The sequence below is a fragment of the Agelaius tricolor genome, unplaced genomic scaffold (assembly GCF_023055355.1).
Source record: "Agelaius tricolor isolate 1412-34295 unplaced genomic scaffold, bAgeTri1.0.p SCAF_1, whole genome shotgun sequence".
Taxonomy (NCBI): domain Eukaryota; kingdom Metazoa; phylum Chordata; class Aves; order Passeriformes; family Icteridae; genus Agelaius; species Agelaius tricolor.
The window spans coordinates 17,231,988-17,248,279 of NW_027269261.1; the positions used below are offsets into that span (position 1 = coordinate 17,231,988).

The following is a 16,292-nucleotide window of genomic DNA, read 5'->3' on the forward strand; positions in this document are numbered from 1 at the left end:
CAGTAAGATTTAAAAATGGACCCTCTTCTCCTAAACCTGCCAGGCAACCTTCTGCAAAATGTCTTGCAAAATAAATAAGTCAGGCTTGGGAATGAAAACAGAAATAAGATTATCAAACACACAAGCAAATTAAGTATTTAGGTCAATGTCCAAGTTTCCAGAATAGTGCTTCACAGTATGAGATTGTCACTACAGCCAAATTGATTCAAGCCTTCAGTTGTGAATAGATGTAAGACTTGCTGGAGTACATTGAGCACAAACAGTTTAGCAGTCTGAGTGATACAGGGGACAGTGTGTGCGTTCTGAGCAACTCCAGGCACATGTACCTGCTCACTACATTTTCTGTTCCATGGCTGCTTACGTCATTTATTTCAATTAGCTTCAAAGATAAAGGAGAGTGATGCAAGAGCACACAAAACTGATGTTTATCCTAAATTAGGTGCATACCTACACTGACCCAAAGCAGCAGAAGGGAAAGGGCAGCACACAATGTCTAAACACCTGCACCCCAAAGAGCACAGCACAGACCTGCTGTGAAGGGTATACCTGTGCAAGAAGGGCTGGTGTCATCAATACAAAGCTCAGACATTTTCTGAGACATGAACTGCCTTTTATTCTCCACCTGCATTAATGTTAGGGGGGGGGTTGGTTTGTTTTTTAAAACCACTTTCCACTGGGATTTCAAACAAAGTAGGTTATCCACTTTGAACATTCAGCAAAGAGAACCAGATGTGCCATTAAACAACCTCAACATGTCTTGAAACACTGAAATGACCCCTGGTTGTTTTCAGCAGACTGCACCCTGTGGAGTTTTTCAGTAAATCTTAATAATCAAGGAGTGGACAAAAAAATATGAACAAGTTTTCTTCAGAGCAAGGTGCAGAGCTGCTTTAAGGTGAACAGGAAAGGTACTGAGCACCCCAGCTAAGGTTCAAATATTTTATTTTGTATTCATACAGTATGAAGGTTCTTATAGTTCCCACAATATACGATGTAGCATGCAGAGAAAAACTAAACATTCAACATAAATCTTTTTTCCCCACACAAACTGAAAAAAAACCTCAACCCTCCCCTTCCAGTCCCCCATAGGAAGTAACATTAGCACTAATTCCTATAATGCCAGCCAAGATATGCACAAGCAAGAAAAACTGAAAGCATTTGCTAAAATGTTTGTAACAAATACTTATGTACAAAAAATTCACAAAAGACTAATTCCCCCCCTGAAGCAGAGCACATGGCAGTTGACACTGGAACAGATACAACCACTGGCTGGGATTATAAACCACGTACTGATCCAGAAGAAGAAAAAAGTTACATGGTAGTGGAGATTTTTGTTTTGAACATTAACATTTACCAAAGTTTGGCAACATTATCTTTTTAATTATGCAAATTATGTAAACAAGAGGAACATTTCAAATCGATCTACATGCAAAACTTCATGTCATGCAAGGACACTAAGCACCTGGATTTCTCTCTTACAGACAGAGCCCATGATGTGCAGCACTCAGTTGAAGGAACAGCTATGGCAGACAGGTGCTTGATTGAAGAAGTTCAGACAACCTGTACTTTCCACCACTCATTATAAAACATTGTTTTTAAATAGAAAAACTACTATACAGGAAAGATGTACTGTCCTAAAAAAATCTAGCAAATGTTTTTCTTCCAGCCAATAGTACCACTGCAGAAAAGGGAAGGGATGATACAAAGTTGTAAAATATGGCTCGCTACTTTTATGTCACACAAACAGATCAAGTTACCTTCCATTACAAATTATGATATGGACAAATTTAGAAAAGAAAAAAAATTCTCCAGGAAAAGGACTGGAGAACTGCAAGAGGTATAAATTTAGATAGTGTGAAGTTTTCCTCCTCTATGGCATACATTAACAAGATTCCCCCCCTGTATGAATCATATATACATATATATATATAAAATATTACCAGTTATTTAGCTACCTGTAGTATTTTTTAAATGCAAGGGGGGAAACTATCATGGGTGAAACAACAGAATTTAAGTGGCAAGAACATTTTATAATCTAAGTACTGTATAAAATAAGTAGATGGGAATCCTGCACAGTTATGTTGATCCTAATTTCATTAAGCTAAGCACAAGAGAAAATTGTATATGCATCTACCACCTTAAGCAGCTGTATCTAAATTGAACCCAGAACAGCAGAGTTGTCTTGGCTTCAGGACAGCTGTAACTGCTCCCAATTCCTAGCTGATGGAATCTAACAGCCATCAATGCATTCCACAGTCACTCTATGTACATGAGGACTACTTCTTGGCAGTAGCATTTAACTATATTCTCATATTAAGTAGAACTGAACTAAGTTATTTAGCAAAGAGACACGGTCCCTGGTAATATATTAACAGGTAAAAAGAAACTTAGTCTCCTGTGTTACCAAAAAAAAAAGTAATTAAGGTGATTTAATAAGAAGCAATGCTTTGTCAGCCATTCAATATATAGAAACATCTGAACAGTCACAGGAAAAGAGTTGACCTAAGACCCAGTTAAAACTTTACATTCTTCTACTATATATATAAAACTGTGTGAAATAAAAGTAAGGATGTATATCCACATATTGAACTGTTAATATTCTGCTTGGCACTTTGTACTCTAGTTTGTTTCTGAGTCAAGTATATTAAATTAAAGCCCACCTAGCTACTACATATAGAAAGCTACATATATATCTATATATAAATACACACACACATATATATATAGATAGATATTTCCTTGTTATAAAAGATGAAGAAAAATAAATTAAAAAGCCAACCCCTTCCCTTTCTCCGCCACATTGATATGCTCTTTCCATCTTTGCTGTCCTTCAGACTTTAAAGTGCTACACTGAGTTATTGAGAGAATAAAAGTTCAATAACACTTAGTTGGCTTCATGAGGCTCATGTTGGAAAATGTGGCTTCACAGAGAAAAATACTTCCATTTAAATACACAGAGAGCATTGCTGGACGTCTTGAGCAGATCTTCAGAGATGGAGAAGAAAGCAAAAGTGTTGGGTTGTGCCCTACAGAGTCACACATCTACAACCATCTTTTTGTGGATATCTAGGCCTCCTACAACCTGGGAGAAAAAACAAGGTTCAGAAACACGAGAATTGAAAATTAGCAAAGTGCAAAGAACACACTCAATAGATGCACTGAGGTCAATCATAAAGGCAGTACTTCCCTGGCCGCTCCAAACTGATTTACATTTTACAAGTACTGTGAGAGATTAAATTAATTATGTACAAACCAAGGTAGTTCAGTACAATTAGTACAATTTACACGCTTAAAGGCCTGAAAACCAGTGCAAATAACACCATTCTGGCATTCCTCTCTATCTCATATTATGACCTTGTATGTTTGTGCAGGTTAAATAAAATGGTGACTTCTAAAACACCCTGTAAAACTGTGAACCTTCCCAGGAAAAAGAAAGTACTTTAGGAACAGCAGCAGGATTTCTGACAGAACACACACTCAGGAAAGAATTACCAGTTTTCACAGGTGTGTGATCCATGCAGAGCAGAAGGAAAAGGAAAGGTGCCATGTCAGAGGAACATTTCATAATGCAGGAACAAAATTTAAAGGCTAAAGGGTATGTGCCAAAGACAACAAATTAAAACTCATTTTTGTAGATACATGGCACCAGATTCAGAGAGGGTAAAATGCAAGAATAAGAATAAGATGTTGTAGAACTAAAAAGTGTCTTGTCATGAGGTCAACAAAAACTGAAGAAATTCAAAGTAAAGAAGAGGAAAATCCCTCAATAGCACAAGGAAAGAAGCCTGGGCAGAAGTCCAAAGACAAAAGAAGAGGCAACATCACATTTGATGGATGGCTGGAAGATGACAGCCCAGTACAAGAAATAAACAACTAATGCAGTAATCCAGGCATTTGCAGGCTGTAGCTCTAACTTCTTTGCAGACAATATGTTTTTTACATGATATCACAAAAATAATTAAACTTAAAAGAAAAATCCCCAAAATGAAAACAATAAAATCTTTTCACTTTAGTAGCTGGCAGCAAGGCAGATTTCCATCACCCTCCCTCCCCCTCTTTTTTTTAGAGCTCACATATTTTTTGAGTATGAAGAAGTTATGTTTGAACTGAAGTTGTAAATTCAAAGATTAGGGAAAAAAAGCAATGCCCAAACCATGCTATCAAGTGTATCTTCCTTAATATACCATTTAAAAATCAATGTGTAAACACTCATTATTGCAATTTTCAAAGGATCAAGATTCAATGTGTCATTTACTTTTTTTGAGAAAAGAATTTAAAACTTTCTGTCAACTAATTAAACAAATATATCACATGGGTTAAAATCAACCCCTCCAAGTGTTAAATGCTACTTTAAGCATTCTGTTCAGTAAACCTCTTAAGTTCATAAAAATGCACCTTTTAACTGTTTACTCTTTTTCCAGAGTAGCACTTCAGAGGTTTTTTTCTTTTCCTCTCTCTGTAAATGACCCAATTTTTCTTCAGAAGTTACTTACAGCACAAAATTCTTCAAAGGATATTCTTCCATCACCATCCTTATCTGCATTAATTATGGTTTTATCTACAATTTGCTGTAACTGAGTGTCTTTGAGATTGTTCCCAACCATCATCTTCAGGACCTGGAAGAGCTCTCCATTTGAGATATAGCCATCTTTGTCCATATCATAAATGCGAAAAGCAACTGTAGAAATTAAAAAAAAAAAAAAAAAAAAAAAAAAAAAAAAAAAAAAATCAAACATAAATAAACCAACCATTTGGTAGCAACTGTGGCTGGAAAACAATATATAGTCACTTTAGAAAACACCTGAAATTGTTCTAACACCAGCAGTAAAAGCATTCTGTGAACACCAAAAAAGAAAATCTTCCCCACCACAAGTAAAGCACTCAGCCAGCAAAAAAATTACATCCCAGGAAATAGATGATTCAAAATCCCATCTGGTTACTTTGCTGCAAACAACTTGTCATCAAGACTGAATATATTTTTAAACATTTCAGGCTTAGTTATTTGGAAGCTACATCCGTAACTGAACCTTGTCTCTTTTCTACTCCTAAAGCCAAGGTCTGGAGATGCAGTTCTGAAACAAGAATTTAATGCTTTCCTACTGTAATAGCAAATAATTGAGTATTATTCTTAGGCCCTGTAAGTTCACAGAACTATATAGCAAGCTGTTCTTAAATGAACTTACTTTTTTAAAAAAACAGAAAGCAACTGAAAATTCTTCAGCAAGAAACCAATCTCCTCCAACCTTCCCTGCAGAAAAGAGTGCTACCAAATGTTCACAACAAATAAAGGACAAAATGTGCAAAAAGCTTACAATTTACTTTCATTATTTTCCACTCTTTACAACAATTTGAATTTGCCACTTTCTTAATCTTAACTTACAAAAGTGTATGTCTGAGGATCTGAAATTTTTTGTTAAGGAAAATCAAAATACTTACATCTCAACTTCTGTTCTTTATCTCCTTTGACACTGAACTGGGAGACTCCTTCTATAAATTCTACACAATGCAAGGAAAACATGTATAAAAACCACATTTTTTAATAAACAAAGAAGTCAACATTCAGAAAATTTTAGAAACTGTAAAAGCAATCTAATCTTTAAAATATTGCCTACTTTGTGATACCTAAATGTCTGTGTACTTTGATATTTAATGTTCTTCAGTGGGAGGAACCCCAAATCCAATGCAGCACTCACTAAACAAGACTATGTCACACCAGCATTTAAGCAATTTTGTTGCTGGACCTTCACAAGAACCTGACAGAAAACTAAGATCTTTACTAAAGTTACTCCAGTTGAGACTCCAAATGTACAACTCCTCTCAATACTGGTATCTCAATGTAAAGAATTACACTGAAACTGAAAACTGCTTTTGAAGAAATTCTAAAATATTTTTCTATAAAAGAAAATTGTTTTTGCCAACTTCCTGTTCCCTTCCAAGAGGTACAACTGTTGATAACTGTTATTAATCACAGCTCAATGTCACAGACAACATGATCATCATTGCTCATGAGTATCTATTTTTTACAAGGGAATTTTGAATAGTTCCATGCAACAATTACTATTTCTGATCAAAACTCAGCGTTCTAGTTGTACTGTAGATATCCCTATAGACATTAAATAGGTTTTGCAGAGATTACCAGCTCTTGTATATTAATATCTTATTTAAAATGTCAGTCTCAGTATAAATAAGATTTAAGTACTTTCTCCAATTTAAAAAAATGCAAGACTGATTAACCTTCTTTAGTCATAAGAAATACTAAGTTTTACCTTGAACAGAAGTTACAAACATTATAATTTCAGACACTGTTTTAAGATGAATTAGCGAGGAAGATTTTAATCATGGCCCTTTTAATCATGAGTATTTAAAATCATTGAGAAATGTACTAATTCAAATCTTCTGTGTTGTTTGGATTTTTTTTTCTTTAAGTGTCAATCTAAGATGTACCTAAAAATAACCCCATAAAAGAAGTATCAACAGAAAAACCTGGGCTCCTTCCTATTTTCTAGATACTCCAAAGGAGAGATTTCATTTGGACAAATACAACTTATGCAGAAACACATCACTTAGCCTACCACAACTTTCTTCAGTCTCTCCTCAGCATCAAAATTAAGAGTCTAAATTGGTGTACTTTAAGAGATATTTAACAAGTAGTCCTCAGTCAGCCTGACCTTAAAAGCTATTACTAAACAACTTGGTCCTTTAAACATTGCACTCAGAAGTGCCCTAATGCAGAGAAACTAATTTTACTGGTATTTAGTTCCACTAGGATTTAGCACCTTATTTTAACATACCTTCTTCACCTCTCCTGTGTCAGATGAAGAAAAACCCAAATTCTAAAGCTCTAGGAATTCTGAAGTACCACCACCTATCACAGAACACTGTGCCTTACCTTTAAAATCCACTTCTCCATTGCCATCTGTGTCAAATATATCTATTACTCGCTGTACTAACGGGTTCTGTTGCAATTCAGGTAAAGACATGAACTCTTCCACGCTCAGAGAACCAGAGTTGTCCAAATCAAGCTTCTTAAATCTCTTTCCTAGTCTTTTTATCTCATCAGCATCAACTGAAATGAAAAACAACCCCATACTTACTCTCAGAAAGGCTTCAGTAAACCCTCTGCAGTTAAACACAAGGCACATTTCATTGCTTTCCTACAAGATTTTCTCCTACTTTATTTTAACTATGAAACACCTATAACAATAACATGAAATTCTGAAGACAAACACAATTTTATTTTAAATAAGACTTACCTTTTTTCCTCCCTGCACCTGCCATAATACAGTTATTAGCGTTGTGACTCACTGAATACCACATGCTGACACAACATTTTGAAGGATTGAGGATGCTTAGCTAGCTACTTAGTCAGCTCTTACAAGTACCAGATATGAAGAATTTGAGGAAAAGACCAAGTGTTCTCTGAAGGAAACAGCATTATGTTTACACTGGACTAACATAGTATGTCAGAAAGACAATTATATTCAACCTATTAACAAAATTAGTGCTTTTTCAGCACACCGAACATGAGATCTCCTGGGATATGAGTCAAGTTAAGCAGGTTAACAGTCCTACCGGTAACCAGTTATCTCTCACCTACTTAAAACATCCCTCTTACTGACCTAAGATCATTTTTCCTTTCCATCTCAGATGGGAAACAGACACACATGTAGCCACAACTTGTATACAGCTTTTTTTTTTGTCCCAGAAATTAAAGTAGATTCAGGTTCTGCAGCAGCACCTCTTCATCTAATCTCTTTGAATTTATAGAGAATCTCAATTAAAGCATATACCTAGTACCCTATTTTACACATCTGATTATGCCAAGAATAGACTAAACCTGTGAATCTATAAAAACAATTAAAAGCAATCATGTACTTTGCTACTGCTGAAAAGCTTGAAAAATTTCTCCATAACAACCTGGAAATACCCTGTTAGCAGCCTCATTTACAAGATCCAAGTCTGTTCACATGTTGCTCACCCTTTTTAGCTACAAAGGAGCAACTGAGGTTCTTAGGAAGCCTAGAAGGGGCTCAGTACAGAACAAACCACAGCAAACATACCCTGCAGAACCTAAGACTGCAAACTCGCCCACCAACCTTCTCCTTAACATGTGCAGGTCCCTCAGTATTTCTTAGCTCCATTTAGTAGTGTGTTTGCTCCAATAGTAATAGAAATTTTATCATATCTTCTACAAGGCACATACATCCACCTGATCCATTTCACATCACATCAGTACCTTAGACTTTTGTAAAAGTGCAGCATAAAATGGAACAGCTTTGAGTCTTTCCAATACATAAGGTCAGTCAACCTTCAGAGCTTGATGTCTTGAAATTGTAGCTAACTCAGAGACCTAATCCTCTACCAACAGTAACCAACTGCGACTTCAGTTTCTTGATATCCTTGTCTAAAAACCAGTAAGACACAAATAGACAGTCCTCAGGACTGCACTATTTCAGAATGAAAGAGACCCTGACAGAAGTCCAAAGGCACAAAATGATTTTCTGCCATTCTGCAGTCTCAGTTACTGCTTGAAACTGCAGAGGCAAAGGGCAAAAACCAGTCTGCAGTCCCAGAATAATCTTCTCTTTGCTGTGCCAGAAAGGGACGGACCTGATTCTGCCTCTAGGGCTAAAAAAGTGAGACTAAATATAATTCACTTTCTTCGGTTTCTAGTAAGCAGTGTGGTATTTCACATAATTAACCTCTCAACTGCATTGAAATATTCCTTTTACCCCAGTTGGTGCAGAAGCCTTGACCGTAACTGGAGGTGTGCCCTGAACAGCACAACAGCGCAGCAGTGGCAGCAGCACATTGCACACCTACCCAGGAACTCCTCCAGATGACACAGAAGGAGACAGAGCACCATATAGTAACCTGGATGTAGAACATCATCATGGGACTAGAAGAATACAGTATTAAAAAGGAATGGCAAAGCAGAGCTCCATGGGCAATTTTATGAGTTCTATCAGCACAAAATGCTGCTTCTCTCCCCAGTACACTGAAAGGTATTTGCCAACTTTTGCTTCTGTGCACAGAAACTCTTTTGCCCCCACTTCCAGTCCTGCCACTGGACAATTACTGGGCCCAGCCCATTTTAATGAAGACGGCACCTTGGCAAGCTGCAAATGTGGGAACTTCATTTTAGTGCAAGTTCTACTTCCAACTCCCATAGAAAGAACTCATACCCTCAAAAAAGCCTCACAGCACAAGCATTTGAAAAAGCATAAAAATAGCAAGGGTGACTTATCACACTACTTACATAAGCACATTTCCCCTTGTAAAATAAGTACGTGAATTGACATAATTTATACCTGCATTACTTCACTTTAAAACAACTAAACAGCAAACTAAAAATATTGTCTATGGTGTATCTAATGCACTGTCAGCTTCTTACCAGATCAGTGGAATCCCACTTCCAGTATTAATAGAAAGACTAATCTATCCATTTTGGTCAGTTCTAAAGCCTCCCAAAGAACCTGAAATACTTCATAGTTCTGCAACTTCACAAAATCACAATGTGATTTTAAGAAGCATTAACACAGCTGGATTTCTTCTCCCTTGCCACAAAAATTAATGAGTTAATGAACGGCAAGTTCTATAACATTTCTAAGTAACATGTAAGAAACTCCTAAGTACCAAAACACAGCAATGACATTTTCACAAATTAGGATAGAAACATGGAGCTGCCTGAAGCAGGACTACAGACCTCTGATCATTAGGTAACACCATTTTCTCATAACCCAGAGGTCCCATTAAAGTAAGTCTTATTTCATTACTTCAGTTCCATTTCCTCGTTTGGGAGCTCAAGTCCATGCCATTTTTCCTCACGAATACACGAGCAAAGACTGAAAGTGACACCCAGAGTTCTGTCAATGCTCTTATGAAGTGGAGTTAATTAATTACCACATACACAAGTCACTCACACACAGCTACATAGCTTGAATTGGCACAAGCTGGCACAAAAGACCAGACAAGATTGTCTCTGCCATTGCTAAGAAATGTGCTAAGAAAACAAACTGTTGTCAGAAAGGTATTTTATCTCAAGTTAATATATCTCTAGCAGAACCACCAATATGAACTATAAAAAAGAACATTTTCTTGCAGCATTCAAAAACTGATCTACTGGACACATTGCTTGTGTTAACAAGCAATGCTGTTCTGTCATCATCTGCTGGGCACAAGAACCACTGTTGGGTTAACTAGCCTCACATCTGCAGTTAACAAGGTCCTTACATTATAAAACTAGCAAGCGTAAGAGAAGAAATTTTTTTTTGTTTTGTTTTAAAGATGGTGGACAAGGAGGTCAGGATTATGGGTGATAAAGGTACGAATCAGATCACAGGAAGGGGAGGAGGTTGCAATGGGATATAAGAGTATTTCTCAACAATGTTCATGTTTTGCTGAACTGTAACAAAGCAACAGCTGCCGCAATTATGAAATTAAGGATTTTGAAAAATGTTAATTACTCTTTCTCCACATATACACACATCCCATTTCATAGCTCATACCAGCTCAACTTCAATGCAGAGTCCAAATACAAATATCTGGCAGCAGTTTCTACTAGAAATGGGATTAAAATTTCTCATTCCAAACCTTGAAACATTCAAGCAAAGGGTTAGCCTGCACTGAAGACCTGAGAGAGGTTCTTTTCTTAACAGGAGTCAAAACAAATTAAAAAACAGTACTGAAAAAAATTAGCATCTCTGCCAAAAGCTGACCAAATAGCAAACTCCTCCTATATTTTGTTTCTGGCAATTGATACAGCACAAACAACAGTACTTGGAGGAGGAAATAATGAAAAAGCAAAGTAAATGCAGGGCTAAGAAAATTTTCTTTATTAGGTCATCAGCATATAAACCTCTGTTCCTAATGAACATATCTGGATAAACATGAGATCACTGTGTTCATAACTGACTGTATGAGAATCTAATATCAGAATTACATTATTTTTCCTTAAATATATTGCAGGCACCTCACCTACCATTAAATCCTTTCCACAAGCTGAGTTTTAAAAAGCTTGAAAAAAATTTGTATTTCAGTAGTATCTTTGTCTTCATAGAACAGCTTTAAGAAATAAGAATACAAATATAAAATAAGGGATGAATACATCACAGTATAATATGTCTTAGATTGGCATACCTTCTGTCTATTCTTTCTTCACAAGTCTTCATTTCTGGTGACTCTCCCTGCCTATGCTGAATTTACCTAAAAACTATGCAGGTTTTCTGGAGCTTAACATTTGTTTCTTGGTTATCCTTTGGATTTTTTAAAGGAGAATAGCATACATTTATGTATAACAGCAGATTTCAATAATATCTTAGTAATTTTTTGCTTTATCTCCCAAAATGCACATACACAACAGTTCCTATCTAAGATGGATGCTCCCCTTTTTTACAACGTCTGTATTTTCCTTGTTCTTATCAACAGACTTTCTTAAAATTCCACATAGCTCTCACTGAGAAAACAGAGCACTGAAATTAATTCTCAGTGTCTGAACAAAAAATATGACTTCGTGCCCACATAAACTCTCCTAAGTTCTGCTGGAAATGCAAGGCACAAGATAGTTCAGCTCAAGGGAAAGCTGAGCTGAAAGGACTGATGGTGGCAGTAGCCAACAGAATTTCAGATCAGCTCAGGAGACCAGGCCAGATAAAAACACTAGGAACTCCTAGGAAGTCCAAGTCCATAGTAGTGTAAAAAGGGCAATACCACCACTAAGGAAAATCAGGACTGAGCTTTGTTTACACTGTTTGAAGCAGAGTTTGCCTGTGACTCATCACCACACTCCCAGCAACCCTGAGCATTCAGATCCAAATTAGCCTTTTGTGCTATGCTCCCCAGCTGACAGGGGGCTCTGTGCTTCCCATGCTTTTCGGCAGAACCAGACAGTGTCCCCTCACCTTGGCACTGATGTCTGAGCTCACAAACTTACAAACTGGCTGGAAATAGTAACTGCTAAGTGCTTTTCTTTAAAATGCTTATTGGCAGCCCTGCTCAAACATCAAATTCTGCACTGTTTTAAAACACTTACAATTATTTACGTTTATTTCATAATCCATTCTGGATTTTGTTCCCCTTGTAATTAACATAAGGCAAGTGTTAAGTAGTTCTGGTACTACGGATTTTTTTGTTAAAGAACTATCAGTACTTTCAAAAGACTCCTCTTCTATCCAAGTATTAAAATTCTTAGGGCCAACACCTGCTTCATCTCTTGAATTCATTTGCATACATCTCAAAATATGATGAAACAGGTTAAAATGCTTCCAAGAAACTACATGCAAATGCTTTGCCTCACTCCCATTTTATTGCAGGAGTCTTATCTCAGTTGCTCACTTTCTAATATGCTAATCCACACTGCTGAGTTCCTCACTTCTGCCCCTCAACACAGCAGTACAGGATCATCCATTAGATTTTAAAACAATTCTGTTTCAAATTGTTATGCATGCAACTGATGCTCAGAAAAGATTGTAAAAACTATTCAAGTGGCAACTCAAAAAACTTCATTAGAAGCCAATTTCAGTGTGCTTTATGTTGAAAACAGTAATTTCAGAAAAAAAAATTAAGTATATTTTTTACAGTTAACATAAAGGTACATGGCTAACTTTTTATTAATCTGAGAGCCAAAAGTAAAGAATGCCCTAAAACCACAGATTTCTGAAATTCACTACATTCAGTGACAGGATAACTGCATATGCATTAAGAAGCATGGTACATCCATTGCTGCAGAGCACACAGTATACACACAGGCATCTGCAAAGGGTACAGACCTTAGAAAAGCTGTACATCTCTTAGCAATTTGGTGCTGAGCACTTGTGAAATCTAAATGTTTACCCCTGTATTTAAAAGATTGGCTTTTCAGATACTCTTAGAATACTGGTTCAAAGGTTTAACTAACAAAAGCCAGAACAGAGTGTGGTCACAGAGAGCCCTATTTCCACTAACTTTTTAAACATGAAATCATTATAGACAATATTGCAAAGGTATTAGGAAAAATTTTGCAAATCAAACATGTTCTGAAATGAATTTTAAATGTTTCCAGACTAAGTTTCCCCCAGAAGAATGTATTGCAGAGATCTCAAAATAAAACAGACCTTCAGCAAAATTTGCACCTCTACCTACAGCCTCATCTGATTCACGAATATAACATTTCAGAGTAGCAACCACGTCAGCCATTTCAGTTTTGGAGATCAGATTTCAAAAAGATGATACCCTTGAGAACACATTCAACCACTCATCTTGTATATGCTTACACACAGCTGGCCTAATCCTTTTTATGACTTCAGATGTGTCAATAACAATTTCCTAAGTTAGGAAAGAGATACTAGTCTTCTTAGCTTAAAATCCAAACACGCTACAAAAGAGTGTTTATAAATTATTCTTTACTCTATTACAAAATAGTCTTCTCTACATGTTTTTGCAATAATAAAATTTTCTTATGGACAATTTGACAGATTCTGGCTGACATCAAATTTTCACCATGGAAAGCAGTGGTAGGTTTTCAGTAATTTCTGGCACAGCATAGCTGAGAAACAAAACCAAACCATTTTAAGGAATCCAACAACACTAATTCACCCACTGAGAAGAACTAATGTTCTAAAATGAAAGGTTAAAAGAAGATGCTTGACTATCTAATGGTGTGCATCCTCTCTGTGGTAGCCTGAATTTGCTTTGTGTAACTGCCTACTTTAACACAAAACTCTTCTTATGAGACACCAAAGTAGCAACTGTAGCACCAAGCAGAGGTTATGACCCAATGTCTCCAGGCAAACAGCATTAATACATTATTACTAATTGGCAATCTCCAAAAGGTGAAAATTCAAAATCTGTATGCCCTAGATTGCAAGGCAATGTGTGTATTCTAATTGCCATCTGTTAGAGGTGTGGCAGTTATCTTCTGTTAATTAGGCAGTTTTCTTTATCTCTTCCACAAACGAATCCTCCCTCCGAATCCTCCCTCCGGGGAGACATCTGCTGTTAATGGGATATTGAGTGTCACTGCATGGCTGATAAAAATTACAGCATCCCACTGTGAGATGCTCTGCCCAGAGGGAGGAGCCAAGCATTCCTAACTGGATAGAATCTGAGATTTTGAGACACCAGAACAGCCTTTCCACTGGATTCCCAGAGGAACAGCTGCCTTTTCCACTGGATCTTCAGAAGAAGACTACACCCTTCTACAGGATCACTGCTCCAACAGAACCACACCTGCCACTACAGGAGGACTGCTACCAACTCCCTGACCAACAGGGCGTCAGGTCATATTCTGATTCTGTCAGTGTTGTTTTGTATTACTGCATTGTTAATTTTATTTTTTATTTTCTTTCCTAATAAAGAACTGTTATTCCTGCTTCCATATCTCTGCTTGAGAGCCCCCCTTAATTTCAAATTTGTAACAATTCGGAGGGAGGGGGTTTACATTTTCAGTTCAGGGGAGGCTCCTGAGTTCCTTAGCAGACACCTGTCTTTTCAAACCAAGACACTGTATCAGATGATCTTCAAAGATATTGTCTAGCCTTGCCTTGAAAACTTTAGACCTGTCAGTGCAATTTCTGGAAGCAGGAGGGACAATTTAACACTTAAAGAACAATGTGAACATCTACTTGCAAGCTTGCTTCCAGACATGCAGCTGTGCACACCTGTGCCCAAAACCCCTGGCTTTCAGAATACTGAGGCACTCAGGATCTTTAAGCATAGCACTATCATTGCAGTGGCTGGGCCCATCCAAGCAAAGGGACATTTTCCCGGTGTGTTGAGTTATGCTGCCCAGGATGCTGCCCAGGATACAGCCAACCTTCTGCTGTGAGAAAGGCCATCAGAGCAGAAGAACCTTTAATCATGGAAAACTTCACATTTAAACAACAGCAGCCTCAACGTATCGTTTAACCACAGAATATTATGCAAAAATCCTCACTTTCTCTGCAATAAAAATGAGCAAAGAAGTGTAATAATAAACCTTTAGGCTGCCCATTGCTATCAATTAATATAGTTTGTCCTAGAATCAGAAGTTAAGGATGGCAACACACTGCTTACAACTCTGACACTGACACGACTAGCTAAAAAAATAATTCTTCAGAAACCAGTTTGTCCATAACAAAACACTGATCAATGGAACAGCAATTTAAGATTGAGATATATATATATGATTCAGGAAAACACTACTGAAGTCTTCATCAAGTACAAAACTCCAACCATGTATTTGCATTTAAGAAAATATACTGAGAGCATTACACAACTATGCACTGCTGTGGATGATATTCCCAAGTGTTTGTGAATTTATGACTCAAATTAGAATCCATGTAGATGTTCCCATTAGGCACACAGGACTTGCAAATTACCAGGTAAAGTCTCATTTCTCTGAAAAAACATATTTAGACAAAGATTTCTCCATGACCATTTATTTTCTATTACAGTTTGAGTTACAAGAGCCACAGGCCAGCACAAGCACATGACAAGCACTGTGAAAGGGATCTAGAAAGATCTGATTCACCCAAGATAAGGAATTTTATCAAGTGGTTCAGAAGACACATACACATGTCTACACACACTTCAGGGCTGAAGAAAATAATTGAATAGAAAACGCAACTAAGAATAGCTACACTTAGCACAACACCACAAGGACATTTCACAAGATAACCCTTTCTCTGGTCAGCTTTAAGCGAAAAGATCATCTGATACTTTGTCATTTTTACAGGGCAGACCAACCCCATGAGATAGAGCAATGAATTTTATTCTCACATGGCCAAAAGTAAGTAACACCAAGTGGGTTCTCACCTAACTGCTTGGCTGCACAAGGGGAAAAATAAGCTCATTTAGTCCCAAACCTCTCCTTTCCTCTGAAGGCACAAAGCCAGTTTAAGCAATATACTTCACTCCTAACACAGCACAGACTTCACCATGACTGATCCACACCCCTGAGAAACTGGCATCAGGACTGATGGAAAAGCCCCACTGGTTGAACTACACTTCACCGTACAGACATCAAGACTATCATAAGTTTTTTTTTTAATATATTCTGATGGAAGACTCAAAGAAAACCCTCAAACCTTTAACTGATTTCTATTTTAAAGATAGACTGGGTTTTGATTTTACAATCTAACAGCAAAAGCTGTATCATTTCCAAAGGTAATTTTTAACATTTTATTCTTTTAGTTAATATATAAACTACATAACATACATGAAACCTGTCCATATCAATCCCCAAACAAAATTGACTTCTGTAACAATACAGTGTAGCAATTAAGAAAAACTTACAGTGCGAGCACATTTCCAAAGGGTAGCTTGCCTCATTTCCC

The 16,292-nt window shown here is 37.0% G+C and overlaps 1 protein-coding gene across 1 annotated transcript in view; it reads right to left on the bottom strand.

Annotated features, from left to right (window-relative positions):
• Positions 1–925: 925 nt before the first annotated feature.
• PPP3R1 (protein phosphatase 3 regulatory subunit B, alpha) overlaps positions 926–16,292 on the bottom strand; it is a 38,811-nt gene continuing 23,444 nt past the window's right edge. The window contains exons 2-6 of the mRNA XM_071425194.1: positions 16,252–16,291; positions 6,890–7,066; positions 5,437–5,496; positions 4,494–4,678; positions 926–3,082 (exon numbers count right to left, since the gene is read on the bottom strand). Coding sequence (XP_071281295.1) covers positions 3,035–3,082; positions 4,494–4,678; positions 5,437–5,496; positions 6,890–7,066; positions 16,252–16,291 — 510 coding nt within the window. The 3' untranslated portion in view covers positions 926–3,034. The remainder of the gene's footprint in view (positions 3,083–4,493; positions 4,679–5,436; positions 5,497–6,889; positions 7,067–16,251; position 16,292) is intronic.